At 44.2% G+C, this 22,678-nt stretch overlaps 1 protein-coding gene across 3 annotated transcripts in view; it reads left to right on the plus strand.

Annotated features, from left to right (window-relative positions):
* Positions 1-202: 202 nt before the first annotated feature.
* The window catches only part of slc4a11 (solute carrier family 4 member 11), a 50,491-nt gene continuing 28,015 nt past the window's right edge, over positions 203-22,678 (plus strand). Inside the window, exons 1-3 of one of the 3 annotated variants that reach the window (XM_042343764.1) lie at positions 203-277; positions 19,985-20,035; positions 21,330-21,464. In XM_042343764.1, the coding sequence (XP_042199698.1) occupies positions 220-277; positions 19,985-20,035; positions 21,330-21,464 (244 nt within the window). In that variant the 5' untranslated portion in view covers positions 203-219. Of the gene's footprint in view, positions 278-17,007; positions 17,266-19,984; positions 20,036-21,329; positions 21,465-22,678 lie in introns of those variants that run through there. The other 2 variants (XM_042343767.1, XM_042343770.1) reach the window with 2 other exon arrangements.

A 22,678-nucleotide genomic window follows, 5' to 3' on the forward strand; every position in this document is an offset into this window, starting at 1 on the left:
AATCTCACCTGTAGCTCCTATAAGAAAGTACAAGCTCCCTGCGCAAGAACAACAACAACAAAATTACATTTATATAGCGCCTTTCACGTTGGGAGGACGTCCCAAAGCAACACAAAGGAGGTTGGCTTCATTCACAACCCCAACCCAACTCCTCCTATTTCCCTCCTCCACACACGCACACACACACACTTTTTTTGTCTCTGAACTTCCCCAGACAATATGCCCAGGAATGAAACAACCTTGGAAACATCTGGCAGCAGAGTGGACGCCAAAGAGGGTAGGGGACACAATAACTCTGCCCACACTGGATTGTTTTATAATATTGCAGTTATATTATATATATAATTGTTATAGTTTGACTATAATGAACTTGAGGGATTTTAAGTTGGTGAATCCTGCTGTAGAGGTTCTTTAAATTCAGTGAGATGAGACCTTCTGCTCACTCGCACTGTGATGTCTGCTTATCCGCATGTCCATGCTGTGAGGTCCGGGGTTACCAGGTATGATTTTATCCTGTGAACCGGTATCGCGGAGATGGAGAGATTCGGTCCATGGGAATGAATGTGTGTTTCTCTCTCTCTCTTACTGTCTGTGTCTCTCTCTCTTACTGTCTGTGTCTCTCTCTCTTACTGTCTGTGTCTCTCGCTTACTGTCTGTCTCTCTCTCTCTTACTGTCTGTGTCTCTCTTACTGTCTGTGTCTCTCACTTACTGTCTGTGTCTCTCGCTTACTGTCTGTGTCTCGCTTACTGTCTGTCTCTCTCTTACTGTCTGTCTCTCTCTCTTACTGTCTGTGTGTATCTTACTGTCGTGTCTCTCTCTTACTGTCTATGTGTCTCTTTTACTGTTTATGTGTGTGTCTCTCTCTTAATTTTGTGTTTCTTACTATCTGTGTCTTTCTCTCTTACTGTCTGTGTCTCTCTCTTACTGTCTGTGTCTTTCTCTCTCTTACTGACTGTGTCTCTCTCTTACTGTCTGTGTCTCTCTTACTGTCTGTGTCTCTCTCTCTCTTACTGTCTGTGTGTCTCTTTTACTGTCTATGTGTGTGTCTCTCTCTTTTACTTTTGTGTCTCTTACTGTCTGTGACTTTCTCTCTTACTGTCTGTGTCTCTCTTACTGTCTGTGACTCTCTTACTGTCTGTGTCTCTCTTGTTGTCTGTGTCTCTTTTACTGTCTGTGTGTCTTTCTCTTACCATCTGTGTCTCTCTTACCATCTGTGTCTCTCTTACCATCTGTGTCTCTCTTACTATCTGTGTCTCTCTTACTGTCTGTGTGTGTGTCTCTTTCTTACTGTCTGTATCTCTCTCTTACTGTCTGTGACGCTCTCTTACTGTCTGTGTCTCTCTCTCTTACGGCCTGTGACTATTTCTCTTACTGTCTGTGTCTCTCTCTTACTGTTTGTGTCTCTCTTACTGTCTGTGACTATTTCTCTTACTGTCAGTGTCTCTCTTACAGTCTGTGACTCTTTCTCTTACTGTCTGTGTCTCTCTTACTGTCTGTGTCTCTCTTACTGTCTATGTGTGTGTCTCTCTCTTACTGTCTGTGTCTCTCTTACTGTCTGTGTCTCTCTTACTGTCTGTGTGTGTGTCTCTCTCTTATAGTCTGTGTCTCTCTTACTGTCTGTGACTCTCTTACTGTCTGTGTCTCTCTTACTGTCTGTGTCTGTGTCTCTCTCTTATAGTCTGTGTCTCTCTTACTGTCTGTGTCTCTCTTACTGTCTATGTCTCTCTTACTGTCTATGTGTGTGTCTCTCTCTCTTACTGTCTATGTGTGTGTCTCTCTCTTACTGTCTGTGTCTCTCTCTTACTGTCTATGTGTGTGTCTCTCTCTTACTGTTTGTGTCTCTCTTACTGTCTGTCTGTGTGTGTGTCTCTCTTACTGTCTCTGTGTGTGTGTGTCTCTCTCTTACTGTCTGTGTGTGTGTGTCTCTCTCTTACTGTCTGTGTCTATCTCTTACTGTCTATGTGTGTGTCTCTCTCTTACTGTCTGTGTCTCTCTCTTACTGTCTATGTGTGTGTCTCTCTCTTACTGTCTGTGTCTCTCTTACTGTCTGTGTCTCTCTTACTGTCTGTGTGTGTGTCTCTCTCTTATAGTCTGTGTCTCTCTTACTGTCTGTGACTCTCTTACTGTCTGTGTCTCTCTTACTGTCTGTGTCTGTGTCTCTCTCTTATAGTCTGTGTCTCTCTTACTGTCTGTGACTCTCTTACTGTCTGTGACTCTCTTACTGTCTGTGTCTCTCTTACTGTCTATGTCTCTCTTACTGTCTATGTGTGTGTCTCTCTCTCTTACTGTCTATGTGTGTGTCTCTCTCTTACTGTCTGTGTCTCTCTCTTACTGTCTATGTGTGTGTCTCTCTCTTACTGTTTGTGTCTCTCTTACTGTCTGTCTGTGTGTGTGTCTCTCTTACTGTCTCTGTGTGTGTGTGTCTCTCTCTTACTGTCTGTGTGTGTGTGTCTCTCTCTTACTGTCTGTGTCTATCTCTTACTGTCTATGTGTGTGTCTCTCTCTTACTGTCTGTGTCTCTCTCTTACTGTCTATGTGTGTGTCTCTCTCTTACTGTTTGTGTCTCTCTTACTGTTTGTGTGTGTCTCCCTCTTACTGTCTGTGTCTCTCTCTCTTGCTTCTCTTACTGTCTGTGTGGGTGCCTCCCTCTGTTACTGTCCGTGTCCGCGCGTGTGTGTGTGTGTCCCTTACTGTGTGTGTCTCTCTCTCTCTTACTGTGTGTGTGTGTGTCTCTTACTGTTTGTGTGCGTGTCTCTCTTACTGTCTGTCTCGCTCTTACTGAGTGTCTCTCTCTTACTGAGTGTCTCTCTCTTATAGTGTGTGTCTCTCTTACTGTGTGTGTGTCTGCTTCTCCTACTGTCTATGTGTGTGTGTGTCTCTTACTGTTTGTCTGTATGTGTTTCTCTTACTGTGTGTGTGTGTCTCTCTTACTGTCCGTATGTCTCTCTCTTACTGTTTGTCTATGTGTTTCTCTTACTGTCTGTGTATGTCTCTCTTACTGTTTGTCTATGTGTTTCTCTTACTGTCTGTGTATGTCTCTCTTACTGTTTGTCTGTGTGTTTCTCTCTCTTAGGGTTTGTCTGTGTGTGTCTCTCTCTTACTGTGTGTGTCTCTCGCTCTCTCACTTACTGTCTGTATGTGTTTCTCTCACACACAGTCACAGTGAGAAAGACACACAGACAGAAAGAGAGAGAGACACATACACACATATACTATTTTTATAATCACAATGGAGCTGGTTTCAGTGTGAAAGTTTGGGCTCTCTGCTGTAGTTATTACCAGGCAATATTTATCATATCAAACATGTTAAAAAAAACTTGCAAACATTCAGAGGTAATAAAGAGACTTGACTATTGAGTTTCACACGGAACATCCTGACATGAACTTTCACAATTATGTAGGGTTCTGACAGGGTGAATTGTAATACAACACGATTCAGTGCCTTTCATGTCGAGAGGATGTCTCAGCAATAGATCAGTAATGGAGTCCTATAATAATAATAATAATCCTTGCATTTGATATAGCGCTTTTCACATCTTCTAGACGTCTCAAAGCACTTCACAGAATATACTGTAAAGTGAATTAACTATATATTTGTGGGCAAAACTCGGTAGGCAATTGCGCACAGCAGTGCCCCACAAACAGTCGTGGATTGAGTGACCAAATCATTATTGTTATTATATGATATTGTTATTATATTACAAATTATTATAGTGTAGTAGTTAGAGCACTCACCTTGCAAGCAAGAGGACCCGAGTTCAATTCCCAGACAGGATAAAAACTTAGGCACGTTTCCTTACTCCACGTGCCTCTGTTTACCATCAATAACTAGGAACCTGCTTGTTAGTTGATTAGTGGATCACTTTCCGGGGGCATTAATCCCTCCAAAAATAATTGGTCACTCAATCCATGACTATTTGTGGGACGCTGCTGTGCGCAATTGGCTGCCGTACTTCGCCCACAAAATACGCAGTCAATTCACTTTACAGTGTATTCTGTGAAGCACTTTGACATGTTTCAATGACATGATAAGGCGCTATATCAAATGCAAGGATTGTTATTATTAGTAATAGATTATTTGGGTGTAAAAATAGAATTCCTGGATTAACGCCGGTGTAATTTAACACTGTGCTTTGTGATGCTAAGTGTGAAACTAAGCAGTGTCCCACAAACAGTCGTGGATTGAAAATTACCAATTTATTATTGCTTTGTTTTGGAGGGATTATCATTAGGCATATGGAGTAAGGAAACTTGCCCAAGGTTTCGCCCTCTGCCTGGAATTGAACTCAGGTTTCTCGCTTGCAAGACGAGTGCTCTAACCACTGAGCTACAGGACTCCTCAATGTCCCATTCACTAGCTCTAACACTGCAGAGATCACACTTAACTTCTTGCAACTGGTTTACAATAAGTCCAGTTGCATTCTTGCGCATGTAAGAGATACACACACAGACAGAAGGAGAGGGAGTTACACACACACATACACTCACACTCAGTAAGAGACAGACACACAGATAGTACATTGCTAACACCATGAGTAAATGGTGTCTATGGTAACCAATGGCATTTGCTTGGAGTCAACTCAATTTTCTTCACATCATAAGATCACAAAATCGGTTCGGACGAAGAAGACCCTTCAGCCCATCCAATCTCCTCTCTCCAGAACATCCACCTTACCATCCTCCCAGTGTCCTGGTCTCAACACCCCACTTCCTGGTAACACAGTTCCAGTCGTCAATTACCCTCTGAATAAAGAAAATCTTCCTCATGTCTGTCCTGAACTTACCTCTTTACATCTCTAAACCTGTGTCCTCTTGTTCTACTCTCTTCTTACATTGTAAAGTATTGATCTAGGTTTACTTTTTCAATCCCATTTAAAATGTTGTACATCTCTATAAGCTGCTCTCTGAGTCATCGCCTCTCAAGACTGAAGAGTCCTATCTTGTCTAGTCATTGGTCACAGCTCATTCCTCTAACACTGGGGTTCATCCTCATTGCTCTCTCTGTACCACCTCTAGGGTCTGGACAGCCTTATGTTGCAGTGACCAGAACTGTGTGTAGTAAATTCTGCTCCCCCCTCACTTCCTTTCCCCCGACTACAACAACAACTTGCATTTATACAGCATATAGGGTATAGAGTCTCGAAGCATTCCATACTGTGGGGCTAAACATCGAGCAAGGGATTATTGACAACCAGATGTCTGATAAATATAGAAACCCATCCCCATGCTTAATAGTTTCCAAGCCAAACTGAGAATTCCATGCATCCCACCTATACATGGAAATCCCAGAGATAGATTGTTGGAATGGAATGCGCACTCTCTCCCTGGAGGGACACAGCCTGTTTACCTAATTCCAGAAAGTATTAGGTGCAGGTTGGCAAGAGCCAAGGCTTGGGGACCGCAGAGTGTATGTTGGGGTAACTGCTGGAGTCTAACCAGCTAAAACCACATAGCTATTGATAGCACTGTCTGGCAAGCTTTCCCACTGCTTGTCCAGCTCGGACCATACTACCCATTAGGGCTTTGGTTTGCAGGGTTAACAGAAGCTGGGTGGGAGGATTCCCTGCCCCTAGTGACTGGTCTTCCCTTCCAAGTCCTTCCAATGAGCCAAGGCTGGCTGTGCTGTCATCAGCAGTGCCCTGGAATACTGTGGACCTGCCTGGCTCAGGAGCTAGACTAGAGACCACCACTGGAGGGTGGGCGTGATTCCCACATCCATTGCCAAACCACCCCAACATCCTCCCCCACAGGAGGATAGTCACTAGTTGGTCATTTGACATCAGACAAATGCGGGTTTAAAGAAAGAAAAAGACAGAAAAGGGAGTGAGACAAAATGATGGCGGGAGGGAATTCCAGAAGTGAAGAGCATAGGAACCAAAAAAAAAACTGCTGAGAGGAGAAAGAATAAGGAATTTGAAATGGATCATTAATGAGAAGAAGGTTGACTTTGGAACAAGATTTTTTCGAAATCACCAAAATTGTTATGAAAGGTATGGCCAAAATTAAATCAATAATCAGCAGAGCCACTCAGAGATTCACTCACCCATTCACTTCACAGTTAACACCAATGGTTTACTGAACACTATCCAGTGATAGCACTCTGGCGTCTGAGTCAGAGGGTTGTGGGTTCATATGGTTAGACATGGAGTCCCTTAGCTTAGTAGTTAGCCCACTCGCCTCACAAGTGAGAGGACCTGGGTTCAATTCCTGGGCAAGGAAAAATCTTAGGCAAGTTTTCTTACTCCACACGCCTCTGTTTACCTACCAGTAAGTTGGAAGCTGGTTTTAGGTCTATCGGTGGATCATTTACCCTCCAAAAAAAAATTATTGGTCACTGAATCCACGACTGTTTGTGGAAAACTGCAGTACGCACTTGGCTGCTGCATTTCACCCACAAAATATACAGTCAATTCACTTTACAGTATATTCTGTGAAGCACTTTGAGACATATTAATGACGTGATAAAGTTCTATATCAAATTCGTATATTATTCTTCATGCCCTGCGTCAGGACTTGGAATCATTTCACACTCCAATGCAGTGCTGGTGGATGCTACATTGCTGGAGTTGCCATCCTTCAGATGAGACGTTAAATCAAGGTCTCGTCTGCCTGTTCAGGTTGATGTTAAAGATCCCATGGCAGTAATCGTAAAGAGAAGGGAGATTCTCTCTCCTTGTGCCCTGGCTAACCAGCCCCCAAATAAAATTGGGTCGCTCACTCTCTGTTTGTTGGACACTGCTCTGTACTAAACTGGCTGCCGTGTTACGCTCACAAAATACAAAATCAATTCACTTTGTCCTGTGAAGCCTTATCTCTGATGCAAGGATTATTGGGGAGGAGCCAAGGGAGTGCGATAAATTATCAACCTGGTTCAGTGGCTATCGCCCTCAGAAGATCGATTGTCAGTTCAAGCCCCACGTAAGGACTTTGTACTCATATTGACATTCCAGTGCAGTGCTGAGGGGAGCACTGCATTATCGGAGATGCCGTCCTTCGGACGTGACGTTAAATCTAGGCCCCGTCTAAGTCTGTGCAGGTGGACAATAAAGATCTCAGGCACTGCTTGAAAAGAGAAGTAAGTTTCTCTCTCCCGATGTCCTGGCCAACATTCCCCCAAATAAAATTGGTCACTCACTCCATGTTTGTGGGATGTTGTTTGCAGGAACTCTTTCCCTGGAGAGGTGCACCCTGCTCACCTAACCCTGATAGCGTTTGATGCAGGTTGGCAAGAACCAAGACTTGGGGACACCAGAGTGAGCATTGTGGGGGAGGGCAGGGGAGTGGCAACTGCTGAGGTTTGACCAGCGAAAACCAGCAAATTTGAACTTTTTTGGAAACTGGTTCTTTTACGAACTGTGAATGTTCCATCGATTTGACATGTCTCAGGTCTGAGGAATGTGCTCCTCACTCTGCCCACACCTGGGAACGTGTTCTGAGGCTGACTGCGGTGTCCTGGCTGGCACAGTGTGATTACCTGGTTGGATTCCTGGGATCATTGATCAGCCGCTGATCGAGTCCTGTTAATGTGGAGCTTCTGTCAACTGAGTTACCTGGAGTTAGGCAGGTCACAACTCACCATGTTTGACCACAAGCCAAGACACACTGTTCTAACCTCGTGAGGATCAGTATTTGGAAATCTGGGTAATGATCTATCACAACTGTGGATAACAACAACAAATTCCATGTGTATAGTTCCCTTCTTGTCGGGAGGGCAACCCAAGGTACTGGACAGTCAAGGATTTGCACCCGAGCTGGGATCCTGTTAGAATTCTTTTCCCCCTCCTCGCTTCCTTCCCTCCTCGCTTCTTTCCCCTCTAACTTCCTTTCCCAACGTGCTGGATCATTTTGTGGTGGAAACAGGAAATGATGTCAGCAGAAACTTGATGAGTCTGAAGTTGGCCATTTTGGCTTAGAGGAAAATTGGGATTTTATGGCCCCCAAATCCCACGTTATAAGGAGGCTCCTGTGAAGTTTCCGGGAAGACGGACTTCGGTTTCGCCCACAAAATCCACAGGTAATTCACTTTATAATCTATGAAGCGCTTTAAGACATCTCAATGACATGATAAGAACATAAGAACCTAAGAAATAGGAGCAAGAGTAGGCTATTCGGCCCCTCGAGCCTGCCCCGTCATTTAATAAGATCATGGCTGATCTTCTAACCTAATTCCATTAACCTGCCCTATACCCATATCCCTTAATCCCTTTAGTTTTTTAAAAATCTATTGATCCCAATCTTGAATATGTTCAATAACTGAGAATCCACAGCCTTCTGGGCTAGAGAATTCTATAAATTCACTACTCTCTGAGTGAAGAAATGTTTTCTCAACTCAGTTCTAAAAGGCTGACCTTTAATCCTGAGACTATGATCCCTAGTTTTAGATTCCCCAACCAGGGGAGACAGTCTCACAATATCTACCCTGTCAAGACCTTAAGAATCTTATAGGTTTCTATGAAATCACCTCTAATTCTTCCATATTCCAGAGAATATAGGCGTATATTCTACTCAACCTCTTCTCGTAGGTCAACCCTCTCATCCCAGAAACCAATCTAGTGAACGTACATTGCACCCCCTCTAAGGCAAGTATATCCTTTCTTAAATAAGGAGACCCAAACTACACACAATATTCTAGGTGCGGTCTCACCAGGGCCCTATACAATTGCAGCAAGACTTCCCTACTCTTGTACTCTAACCCCTTTGCAATAAACGCTAACATCTTATTAGCCTTTCTAATTGCTTGCTGTACCTGTATACTAACTTCCATTCCTTGCAAAGGAAAATCACCAAAGAAATTAAAACCATTCTCGCTATCCCTTGACAGGGTGTGAGATTCCTTCCCGCAAGCGATTGATTTTAAATGCGGAAGCATTCTTTTGCAATTTCAAGTTCAACCTGAGTTCAACTTTGCTTTGGGGAGTGCCAACCAGTGCCTTGGCTGTGTGTGAAAGTTGGTTTAATTTTAATTGAGTCTGGCTGGCACTCTGTAACATGTGCTGAAATATCCAGATAAGGAAATTAGTCCTCATTAAAGCAAAGAGATTTATGGACCTGCTTTCAGATGGAACTGGATAGACGCCGGTCTATTGAACAATGCAGCGGCAATCGACATTGTGGTTCTGAAATTCCATCTTCTCTGAAACTTGTTGCTAGGTGGACAAGTGGCAGGTCTGCAACAGTGGGATGGAGGCATTAGAGGGGGGTAAGAGGGTGTTTGGGAAATCCCTTGATCCTTGAGAAAATTGTGATGCCATAATCTTTGAGATAGGTGAGGTAAAACAAAGGATTCATGACAGAAACTCTTTCTGCACCCACCCCCCTCCCTCCGTGCCATCACCCATTCCACCTTCCCCAACCTCCGTCACATCGCTCGGCTCCACCACTGCCTCTCCCCTCAGGCATCCAGGCTCAACCATACTTGAGCCTGTTTGTTGGTCTTCCCAACTCTTCCCTCTACAAGCTTTAGATTATTCAGAACTCTGCAGCTTGTGTTCTCTCCGCACCAGCCTCCATGACCCTGTCACACCATCCTTACCTGACTCCACTGGCTCCCCATCCCCCAGCGGATAGAGTTCAAAATCCTCAAATGGCTGCCGCATTCGCCCACAATGTGATGTGGTCAATTCACTTTACAGTCCAATCTGTGAAGCGCTTTAAGATGTTGAGAAGACGTGAAAAGTGCTATATCAAATGGAAGGATTATTATTATTATATAGCGCCTTATCACGTCATTGAGGCGTCTCAAAGCGCTTCACACAATATGCTGTAAAGTGAATTGACTGACAATTGCCAATTGCGCACAGCAGTGTCCCCACAAACAGTTGTGGATTGAGTGACCAAATTATTATTTAATTTTTTTAAAGGGATTATTAACTCTGGAAAACGATCTGCCAAAGGACAAACAAGCCGGTTTGTACATACTCCTAAGTAAACAGAGGCGTGTGGAGTAAGGAAACGTGCCTAAGTTTTCGTCCTGCCTAGGAATCAAATCCAAGTCCTCTCACTTGCGAGGCAAGTGCTCTCACCATTGTGTTACAGGACTCCAGATCTGAGTTATTATTGTGAATTATCATAAACAGTGCAAGGACTGACCTAAAGTTCTTCACGTACAGCTTGTGTTATTTTTATAATCCTTGCATTTTTCATATAGCGTCTTATCACGGGTTTGAGGCATCTCAAAACTCTTCACAGAATATATTGTAAAGTGAATTGACTGTATTTTGTGGGAGAAAACGTGGCAGTCAATTGCACACAGCAGTGTCCCACAAACAATGAGTGAGTCCCACTCAATCCACTTTTAGTCCCACAACAGAGCAGCAGACTACCCTTGGGTTACAGTGACAGCTCGTCATTTCAGACAGGATGAGCGCCATGAACACAGAAACCCGTCGCCATGCTTAAAGAGTCAGGTTTGCCTACAAAACGCACGGTCACTGCAGCCCCTTGGGACGTCCTCCTGACGTGAAAGGCGCTATATAAATGCAACTTGTTGTTGTTATTTATATTGAGGAGCACTCCCAACGTGAATAGCACCACATCAGATGTAAGGAATTTTTGTTTTGTTCAGCTGGGTGTCTGACACATGTAGAAACCCATCACCGTGCTTAAGAGAATCAAAACCAACTGAGAATTCCATGCATCCCACTTACATGTGGAAATTCCCAAATGTATTTATTGGAATACAATGCACAATCTCTCCCAGTTACCTAAATCTGGAGAATATTAGGGGCGGGTTGGCAAAATCCGAGGCTTGGGAACCCCAGAGTGTGCGTTGAGGTAACTGCTGGATTCTAACCAGCTAAAACTTCACACCACTTGTCCAGCGAGGACCACCTTTCCCATTAGGGCTTTGATGGGCAGGGATAACAGTATGCTACTGGGAAAAATCCCAGCCCCAGTGACTGGTCTGGCCTTCCCAGTCCAACTTATGAGTTAGGCTGTTCCATCATTGACTTTGTCTTTGAGTACAGCGGATGTGCTTGGCTCAGCAACCCACCACTACAGAGACCCACACGGAGGATTAGGTTGAGTTCTAATCTACCCTTGACAGGCTTGTCAGAGTTTTAATACAATACAATCCAAATTACATTTGTAAAGCACCTTTCACGTTGGGAGGACGTCCCAAAGCAGACATGTTTTAACATGTCCTCCTGTACATTGTTTGAAATGAGAAGGGAGATTCTCCTGCTGTCCTGGTTACCAATCAGATAAAAGTGGTCATTCACTTCACTACTGTTTGTGACGATCTTATTAGGCACTATACCAAATGAAAAGACTATTATGAGCAATAGTGTAGTACTGCAGAGGAACTAGCTATAACAATTTTTGGCTGGATTTAATATTTTTTCTAAATTCTGCTCAACCTTATCAACCTTAAATTTTAAGACAATGTGGCGTTGAGGCCAGGAGAACTCCAATTTCTGAAGCTTCCTGTTAGTAGACAGCTATATTTTTTCCCGCAATTAGGCGATGTGACAACATGAATCAGAGCAAATATAACAAGTTCAGATGTCTCCTGAGACTGACACAGGTGTTTTTAGAGAACTCAATGCTCTGATGCTTTTGCACATGATGCTGCAGTAAAAGGCACAGTAATGATTGCTCTCAAAGCCCAGGGTCAACAATTGTCAGTCGGCAGCATTCTAGATTAGATGGTTGCGAGTTCAATCCCTACATCAGAACATTGGTTAGTGCTGTCTCCTCTGGGTTTGAAGGTTGTGGTTTCAAGTCTCACATCAAGATCTTGAACTCACAACAACAACACTGTGGAGGCCTGTACTGTAGTGGTTAGAGCACTCCTCTCACAAGCGAGAGAACCTGAGTTCGATTCCTGGACAGGGTGAAACCTTAGGCAAGTGACCTTACTCCACACACCTCTGTTTACCTAGCAGTAAGTAGGAACCTGTTTGTTAGTCAATTAGTGGATCGCTTTCTGAGGGAAATAATTCATTAAAAATATGTGGTTACTCAATCCACGACTGTTTGTGGGATACTGCTGTGTGCTATTGGCTGCCGTGTACAGTCAATTCACTTTACAGTATATTCTGTGAAGTGCTTTGAGATGTCTCAACAACATGATAAGCCTATATCAAATGCAAGGATTATTATAATTATTAACAACAACAATTTGGATTTACACAGTGCCCTTCACACGGGTAGCATCTTGGAGCGCTTAACAGTGGCAAAGCTTGACACTGAGCTAGGGAGAGAGGGGAGGTGACTGTAGGCACGGTTAAAGAGGAAGGTCTTCAGGTATGATCTGAAGACTGAGGTGAGGCAGAGAGATTGAGGCAGAGAGTACCTGAGTTGGTTGACATGTCACCAGCCTGGCTAACATTCCAGGGCAGTGCTGGGTGGAGCACTGTATTGCCAGAGGTCTGTCCTTTCAATGAGACATTGAACTGAGGTCCCATTTGCCTGTTCCTCAGGTGGCTGTTAAAATTCCTTCACACTGTTGGAAAAGAGAAAAGGTTTTTCTCCTGGGGTCTTCACAACCAATCCTCCAGATAAATTGGCTCTTTAGCTCCTGGCTGCTGGTGGGATCTTGCTGGGTAAAGGTGACAGCTCCATTTGGTCAACAAATAAACAGTCACTGCACTTGACTACAAAGTAATAATCCTTTCATGATTTACCGCCTTATCACGTTGAAACATCTCAAACACTTCTGTAAAGTGCAGCAACTGTATATTTTGTAGGTGAACAAGGCAGTTAGTTCTGCACACAGCAATGTCACTCAGACAGCCATAGAGTGAGTGATCAATTTTATCTGGAGGATTGTCAGGAGAGGGAAACTCCTTTTTCATTCTGAATAGTGTCATAGGAGTTTTAATATCCACCTGAATAGGCACTGATGGGACCTCAGTTTAATGTCTCATCCAAATGACCACATCTCCGACAAAATGATTTGCAAGAGTACATGACATGATGCAGTGATCGCCGTTACAATTTCAATGCAGTGCTTAGAGATGTTTCGCTGTTACAGGCACCTTATATTTACATTGATATATAGCGTTGGGAGGACGTCCCAAAGTATTTGCGAGCCCTGGCTTGGCACCCGAGCTGGGGGTGAAAGTGTAAGTGGGTGTGTGTGAGGAGGGGATAGGTGACGGAGAGCTCCGTCTTCAGGCAATCCTTGAACGAGGGATGGGAGGGAGCGAGTTGGAGAGATTCTGCAATGGAATTCCAGAGATGTGAAATACAAGTGTTATTTTATTCATTATTAAGCATTGATATTAACCCTGCATTGGAAGATTCTCGCAGACAGAGTCTAATTTATGCCCAGTGTCCGTCTGGCTTTTGGGATCTTATTATTTTCACAGTAAAAAAACATTTGAACTCCTTGTGACATCTTGACCATCTGCGACCAGGGCTCCCTCTGCCTCCTCGTCCTCCTCGACCTATCAGCCGCATTTGATACGGTCGACCACGCTGTTCCTCCTCCACCGCTTGTCCTCTCACCTCAACTTCAAGGCCCAGTCCTTGAGTGGTTTAGGTCGTACCTCTCCCACCATCTTCATTTTGTTTCCACAAATGGCTTTCCCTCCAGCCCCCGCACTGTCTCGTGCGGTGTCCCTCAGGGCTCTGTCCTCGGTCCCCTCCTCTTCACCCTCTATATGCTCCCCCTTGGTGACATCATCCGCAGATATGGGGTTAACTTCCACTGTATGCGGCTGACACCCAACTCTATTTTTCCTCCTCTACCCTCAACTCCACGACCCCCGATGTCCTGACAGTCTGCCTGTCCGACATCGAGTCCTGGACGAGAGACAACTTTCTTCAGCTCAACGTGTGCAAAACCGAGGCCCTCCTGATTGGCTCATGTCAGCGCCTCCGCATCTCAGGCGCTGACAGCATCAGCATCCAAGGCTGCGCTCTCCACCTCTCAAAGCCGGTCAGGAACCTCGGCGTTCTGTTTGACCCTGAGCTGTCCTTTCTCCCTCATATCCGCGCCACAACTGGCACCGCCTTCCATCACCTCCGGAATATCGCCAGACTACGGCACTACCTCACCCCTCACTCTGCTGAAACTCTGGTCCACGCCTTTATCACCTCAAGGCTGGACTATGGGAACTCTCTCCTCCCCGGCCTTCCCGGCACCTCCCTCCACAACTGCAGGTCATTCAGAGCTCTGCAGCTCGTGTACTGTCCCGCACCAGACACCGCGACCACATCACTCCCACCCTCGCTCGCCTCCACTGGCTCCCCATCCTCAGTGCTGATAGCAGGGTTCTTCATTTCAATTAATTTACTGTGTAAATCTCTGTTTTTCTTTCAAACCATCTGTTTTTTATAGTCTGACCTTGGCAACATTGGAGGTGGTAGGTCTGTCTGGGAGGGAGCTTGTAGACATGGCAATCACAGTGTACAGCTTCATTGCTGTTATCTCATGATGGATGTAATGGATTAATGCACGGGGTTGAGTTTGGGTTTGCAGCTTGATACAGTCCACCGTGGAGTCTCTTCAACTCGCTCCCTCGCGTGTGGAGTAAGGAAACTTGCCTAAGGTTTCTCCCCACTTGGGAATCGAACCCGGATCCTCTTGCTTGCGAGTGCTCTAAAATTTATAACAGATAGACCTTTAAAGAAGACCTGAGTATTTCCAAAGGTTTGACATTTTTGAGTGCACAGCAATTGTTCCTATGACCATTAATTTTCACAATACTGTACAACTGTGCACAAATCCATAAATATCCTAACTTACAGAAGATATCCTCCTGATTTGAAAAATGCAATTTAAATATAGTTGTATTGCAATTTCCTTCCCCTTCCCCCCACTGTACCACCACTCCCCACCTACTGGCATCTTGGACCGAGAACAGTGATGTGGGCTGGGTGGGAGATTGGGGCGGGAGTCAACTCTATCCCCTATATGTTAGACATTGCTGGAGAACTGAAAGACAAGAAATTTTTGAACACAATGAGAGACTGTCTGTCAGCACAGGTAGATAGAGGGAGTACCATGTGTGGTCTCTTCACTAAAAGTTTCCATTCACTGTCAAAGCTGCTATCAACAAGTCTAACTGAAGGCTGAGAGCCATCTCAAGGGCATTTCACTATAAGACAAACAAGTGACTCTAGCCTTGTGCAGCAGATTACCAGCAGAAGGAGCTGATAGGTTCCCTCATTTTAAAGTAAAATATATATATAGAACTGAATAAGTATTTAAGGTTTCATTTGCCACATAACATTTCAAAGAGCCTCGTGGGGAATTGCTGTCAAGTGTAGTGACTGTGTATTGATAATAACAATGCTTGCATTTGATATAGCGCCTCATCACGTCATCGTGACATCTCAAAGCGCTTCATAGGATATACAGTATAAAGTGGATTGACTGTATTTGGTGGGTGAAATGCGGCAGCCAATTACACACCACAGTGTCCCACAAACAGTCGTGCGTTGAGTGACGACATTTTTTGCACGCTCGCCAATACGCTACAGGACTCCACAATTATGGAGACATTTGGGAGCTAATTACTGAACAGTGATTTTCAGTGTTGCCAGCCTGTCGCCGAATGAGTTAAGTCTGACTGTGAACCCATCGCCATTATTAATCCACCAAAGATTGTTGGACTTGTGGAATGCACAATGTCTTGCTAAGGCTAAACCAGTTTCGAACTTTTGCCGAATTCTGGACTGATATGTGATACGCTGTAAATAACTCCCCCATATTATCGTGTGGTTGATCAACTTTCACAGCCATTTCAATAGGTTACCTTGGTTACCATTCACTCTCTGAAACCACTAAAAAACCATACCTCATCCCTTCGTTACATACAACCCTGGCCTCCCAGCGAGAAATAGTTGTGAATAGCTGGAATGCCCAATTCGCCTACAAAAATATACAGTCAATTCACTTTACAGTACGTTCTATGAAGCACTTTGTACCAAATGCAAGGATTATTATTATTATTATTCTCTCAGACACCAAAATGTTACAGGCTCAGTGTGGTCAGTTTAATGGTGCAATAATTCCAATTTACAAAGCTGTGTTGTGAGCTTTGATATGGCAAACTGTGTGCAGTTTTAGTCATTAATCTTCAGCATTTACTCACACACAACCATGGCTCTTGCCAACTGACCTGCATCGGGACTTCAACTCACATAGTCTAAGCTGACACCAATGCAGTGCTGGGGGGTGTTGCATTGTCAGAGGTGCAGTCTTTCAGATGAGACATTAAACCGAGATTCAGTCTGATGTTCACGTGGACGTTAAAGATCCCATGGTACCATTCAAAAACGAAAAGGAAATTTCTCTCTCCCAGGGTCCTGGTCAACAATCCCCCAAATAAAATTGCTCATCTGTTTCATGGCGGTTTGTGGGTTACTGCTGTGTGCAACTGGCTGCTGCGTTTCACCCACAATTTACACAGTCAACCACTTTACAGTAAAAGTCCTGTGAAGGCTTTGAGACATCTTGACTGTGCAGTGTAGGTATTTTTGTGGGTGAAACATGGCAGCCGATTTACGCATGGCGACCACCCACAAAGAACCTAAACCGAGTGAACAATTTTATTTGTGTGGGGAGAGGTAGAGTGCGGAAATTGTTAATAATAATAATAATCCTTGCATTTGATATAGCGCTTTTCACGTCTTCTTGACGTCTCAAAGCGCTTCACAGAATAGACTGTAAAGTGAATTGACCGTATATTTGTGGGCAAATCCTGTTGACCAGGATACAAACACATGTTTTCTCTCATTTTAATAATCACAATCCTTGCATTTGGTATGGCGCCTTATCATGTCGGAAGGACGTCTCAAAGCACTTCACAGGATTTACTGTGAAAAGAAGTGACTGTGTATTCGTAGGCAAACACGGTGGACAGTTGCGCACAGCAGTGTCACACAAACAGTCACTCATGGAGTGAGTTTTTATCAATTTTACCAATTTTGTTTTGTATTTTTTCTTTGAAAAAAAAGAGCAATATCTTGGCAATATTTCCTACCTCAGTTTGTTGTATTTTGGGGGTTTGATTGTTTGTGTGTATGTGTGTGTGTGAGAGAGAGAGAGAGAGAGAGAGATTGAGAGTATGTGTTTGTGTTGTAAAGAGATGGAGGTTAGGACCCAGGGGTGTGGGTTTTGGGGGCTGGCACTCTGGCAGTATTTCAAGTCAGTTTCACTTTGCTTAGAAACTCTTTTGATGTGAGAGAGAGAGACAGAGAGACACGCTGGGATGTGCATGAGGGAGTGATGGAGCATCTCTCAAGTTGCAGTTAGAGTGGATACACTGCGATGGAGAGAGAGGGAGATTTGCAATTGCAGACAAGTGGTGAGAAAGAGAGGGAGAGAGATCTTAAAGATCTCTTAAAACTCGTGGTGAACCAAGAGTTGTGGTTTTAAGTCATATAAATGAATAGATGCAAACATATTAATGGGGGGGGGGGGGAATGGGGAAGTTTAATCTTATAGATATTTTAGAACAGTCTAGAATTTTGCAAATGATTTATTTGCAGAATGAAACTTGGGTGAAAGTATAATGCATGGTGGAAAGAAAAAGTGTGTGGGGAGTGGGGGGGGGGGGGGGGGGGGGGGAGGACTTTTTTCTCTCTCTTGTTTCTGTTTGTTTCCTCTTTCCTTTTTTCCCCTCTCTCTCTCTGTATCATTCTCTCACTGTTTCTTTCTCTCTCCTATTCATTTTACACAGTGCTGCCCTACCTCTTGCCTTTGAGATGTAGAGGAATTGTATCCAATTGTTTATCTCTATTTGAAATAATAATAATCCTTGCATTTGATATAGCGCTTTTTCACGTCGGGAGGCCGTCCCAAAGCGCTTCACAGAACACACTGTAAAGTGAATTGACTGTATATTTGTGGGCGAACGCGGCAGCCAATTGCGCACAGCAATGTCCCACAAACAGTCGTAGATTGAAAATGACCAATTTATTATTGTTTTTGGTTTTGGAGGGATTATTATTAGGCTCTGTGTGGAGTAAGGAAATTTGCCCAAGGTTTCGCCCTCTGCCTGGAATTGAACTCAGGTCTCTCACTTGCAAAGCGAGTGCTCTAACCACTGAGCTACAGGACTCCTCAATGTCCCATTCACTAACTGGAGCAAATTTGTTCCCCCCCCCCAAACAAAAAAAAAACCCCAATGTATTGCAAACTTCTCCCCCCAGTAGGATCACTGGGTGGCTGGAGGGAGAGACTGTAGCAAAAGAGGATGTGAAAGGATACACTCAGAGGAGAGAAAGAGTGTAACAGTATCAGTTTTAACACCTTGTCTTTGAGGAAACCACATGTTTAGGGGAAACTGGATTCATTGTATCTAATGGTGTTAAAGGTCTCACAGAGAAAGATAAGGGAGAAGGGGGAGAGAGAGAAAGAGAAAAGGGGGAGGAAGAGAGAGAGAGAGAGAGAAAGGGGAGGGAGGGAGAAAGGGAGAGAGAGAGAGAAAAAAGGGGGAGGAAGAGAGAGAAAGAGAGAAAAAGGGGAGGAAGGAAGAGATAGAGAGAGAGAAAGGGGAGGGAGGGGGAGAGAGAGAGAGAAAAGGGGAGAGAGAGAGAGAGAGAGAGAGAAAAGGGGGAGGAAGAGAGAGAGAAAATGGGGGGAGGGAGAGAAGGGGGGAGAAAGTGGGGGGGGTGGGGCAGTGTACATTTATTGCCATGTTGTGAGTGCAGAGTTTGGAAGGATTTACAGTAGTAAAGAGGAAGTTACTGTCTGAGTGTGATATCTTTCTCATTGAGGGCTGATGTGGTGTTAATGTGTGAAGCGCTCTGGGACGCTGCCCTGTGTGAGGGGCGCTATATAAATGCAACTTGTTAATGTGTGCTGGTGCTCGATGAGAGGTGTCTGGGGGCTCATTCAGGGGTCTGGGGTCCAGCGTCTTGGGACATCCTTCCGACTTGAAAGGTGCTATACAAATGTAATTTGTTGCTGTTGTTGTGCCAGGTGCCCTCTGTGACCTCAGTTTACTTGACCATAGCAGGGACGTTGAGACAGAATCAGGAATAAACTTCTTAATAGGCAACTACACAAATTATTTCCTTGAAAAGTAAAAATAATAATAATCCTTGCATTTGAAATAGTGATTTATCACATTGCTGAGACATCTCAAAGTGCTTCACAGGATATACTATATAAAGTGAATTGACTATATATTTTGTGGGCGAAACATGGCAGCCAATTGCGCACAGCAGTGTCCCACAAACAGTCATGGATGGAGTGACCAACATTTTTTTATTTATCGTTTGGAGGGATTATTACTCCTGGAAAGTAATCTGCCGATTGACTAACAACCAGGTTCCTACTTACTGCCTAAGGTTTCGCCCCCCACAGGAATCGAACCAGAATTGGAAAAAAAACTTCTTAAAAGGCAATAGACAAATTATTTCTTTGAAAATTAAATATACTGTAATAATGATCCTTACTTGTGGTATAGTGGGATGGACAGCGTAAAGTGCTTCACAGGATATACTGTAATGACTGTGTAATTTTTGCGCAAAACATGGCAGCTAATTTTTGCACAGCCCAGAGGCAATGTCCCCTGGATGAGACGTTACACTCAGTTTCTGTCTGTAGCTGTTCAGGTGGTCATTAAAGATCCTTTTCTTTAATGACTTCTTTTCGAAAAGAAAAAGGAGTTTCTCTCTCCAGGTGTCCTAGCTGACAATACCCCCAGATAAAACTGGTCACTCACTCCATGGGCTGTTTCTGGAACATTGCTATGTGCAAATAAGCTGTTGTGTTTGCCTACAAAATACACAGTCACTACACTTTACAGTATATCCAAAGAACCGCTTTGAGATATCTTCATGGTGTGATAAGACACTGTATCAAATGCAACAATTATTTTTATTACTATTAATAATATTACCCAAATCTATTCACAGTGATGGAGATTGGTGATTGCTGTGACTTGGTGTGGGTACAGTAGGTCAAAGTATAAGGGATGGGTGAGGCAGGGGGCGGGGTTTGGAGGCATTTGAGTCTCATTAAAATCAAATATAATTTTATTACAAGATGAAATTCCGCTTTCTTTTTTGATTCAGACACCCCAGCCCCAGCCATGTCTGCGAATGGATATTTCTATCAGGAAAGTGGTGAGTGGTTTCTGCTATGTTTCATGTTTTGCATAACTTAGATGCCTCAGACGTGCCTGGGAATTGTTTCCTTCTTCAGAACAGTGTGTCGCCTTGGCTCAGTGGGTAGCTCTCTCGTGTCATGGGTTCAATCCCCATATCGGGACTTTGAGTTCACAGTCCTTCTCCGGGTGTCCTGGTCAACAATCCCACAGACAAAACTGATCACTCAATCCACGACCGTTTGTGGGACACTGCTGTGCGCAATTGGCTGCCACATTTCACCCACAAAATAGTCAATTCACTTTACAGATATCTTTGAGACATCGCAACGATGTGATAAGGGGCTATATCAAATGCAAGGATTATTATTATTAGGACTGTTGACTTCAAAATGTTATGGAATGGTAAGCAGAAATTTGGGAAATAATCAAAGTCAATACTAATTGACTGTAAAGTCATGATGTGGCCGGGTATATTGGGGGAGATGGAGAGGAGGAGACCTTTCAGCCTGTCCAGCCCTATTCCTTCAGTTTATATTGCCGTTCGCCTGCAAGTACACAGTCACTGCACTTCACAGTGAAATCCCACAAAGTATTTTGAGACGTTTATTTTAGTGGTGATAGGCACATTCAAAGATGGGATTTGAGGTGAAATTTATACAGAATGAGCCTAGGAATTTGTCCGTTGGCGGAGAGTAGGTGCGCAAAAGTCTTTGGAATTCTTCAGAAGAGTTACCGCCAGAAAAAAACTAGTTACGCATAACTTAAGCTCTTTAAAGTATTTAATGGTCTGTTTTTATTGTGGGGCGTCCATAGCCTCTGGGTGGAATGTGACCTTTTATACTTTAATACTAATTTTGCTGGATTTCTATTGAGTGCAGATGAGTGTATAAACCAGGCATTGGGGACACGCTGACTGTTAACAACAGCAGCAGCAAATTATATTTCTATAGCGTCTTTCACGTCGGGAGGATGTCCCAAGGTGCTGGACAGTCAGGGATTTGAGCCCTGAGCAGGTGGTTGGATTAAAGAGTAGGGAGGGTAAGAGGGTGACTGAAGGCACAGTTGAAGAGGAAGATCTTGAGATGTACTTTCAAGGAGACAAGGGAGGGATAAGCTAGAGGGACTGTAGGATGTAGTTCCAAAGTTCTGGGAGCAGAGAGGTTGAAGGCCCGACCACCAATGGTGGGGCAGGCTGGGCCGGGTGGGTGGGTGATGTGGAGCAGGCCAAAGCCCGCTGAGCGGAGGGAGCAGACAGGTCTGTAATGGAGTGTTTGTATAAAGATAACAGATCTTTATTCCCCCCTCCCCAGGGAATCTGAGATCTGGGAATGAGGAAACCGCGGAGAGCCAAGAGAACGCCCGGGGTGAGATGCATGAGATGGTTAGCGATGATGACATCCGATTCTTTGTCAACATGAATGTCAAACTGGACACGAGCATTGATGGTATGTATGGTGCATGTTGACGTGTGTTGGTGAAGTCTGGGGGGATGGTGCTGAGTATACTCACCCACACTAAAATATACTCACACCAGTCCTCACCAGGCTCCACTGGCTCCCTATCATAGAATGGATCGATTTTGAGATCCTCTCACTCATCTACAAATCCCTTCATACCCTGGCACCTCCCTACCTCTCTGACCTACTTTCTACCCCACGCTGCGTCCGCTCAGCTAGCTCTGGCCTCCTGCTTGACCCTCATTTCCTCCGCTCCACCATCGGTGGCTGCAATTTCAGCCACTACGCCCCGAAGATTTGGAACTCTCCTGTCCAATCCCTCCACCTTTTAGATCACAACTAGAGACCTTCTTTCACTGTGTCAGACACTGTATGATGTTACATACAGTGTACCAGTTACTGTACAATTTATTTTGAACAGCCGAGTGTCTGACAAATGCAGAAAGGAATCGCCATGCTTAAGAGTATCCAAACCAAACAAGAGTTCCATGCATCCCACCTACATACAGTGTCAGTCACTGCTTGGTATATAGTGTGTAAGTCATTGCTAGATATCAGTTCAAACATATCGTTTTTATGTAAAGTTGATTCACTTTTCTTGTAAAAATTGAACTTAAAATGAGAGTTAAACACGCAGAACCATTTTGACCTGATCAGGATAATGTGGCTGTGTGTGCAGTGTGCACGCCTCTCGGGGGACGCTGGGTGCGTTGAGGAAGTTATCAAGTCTCTTTGGTTGAATTGTCTGGGCTATTGTTCATAGAATGGTCCGGTGATTTGTGTTTTTATTATAAGGGAAAGAACAGCTTGTTGGGTCGACGGATGGGGGGGAGGGGAGAGGGAGGCGGGGAAGGGTGAAATCTCTCTTGGCAACGGAGCCGATCGATTCCCCTGAGAGCTTGCTCAGTGAATGACTTCCCTGGTCAGAATGGGGACTGAACATTGCACAATGCAGGGCCATTTCCTCACATTGACTCGCGAGGCATTTCATGTCAATGCTGAGTCGCCGCCAAAACTTTGAAGTGAACGAGAGAGAGTTTCTCCTCTTCTTTTTTCCCCTTCCTCCACCCTCTTCCCTTCTTCTGTACTCCCCCGCTACCACTACCCCTCCCCTTCCCATCTAAAGGTACGGCACATTAACAAGGCTGATTGTGGTTGGGATGTGAGTGCAAAAATAAATAATAATAATAATCCTTGCATTT

This window comes from Callorhinchus milii, unplaced genomic scaffold (assembly GCF_018977255.1).
Source record: "Callorhinchus milii isolate IMCB2004 unplaced genomic scaffold, IMCB_Cmil_1.0 Scaffold1, whole genome shotgun sequence".
Lineage (NCBI taxonomy): Eukaryota > Metazoa > Chordata > Chondrichthyes > Chimaeriformes > Callorhinchidae > Callorhinchus > Callorhinchus milii.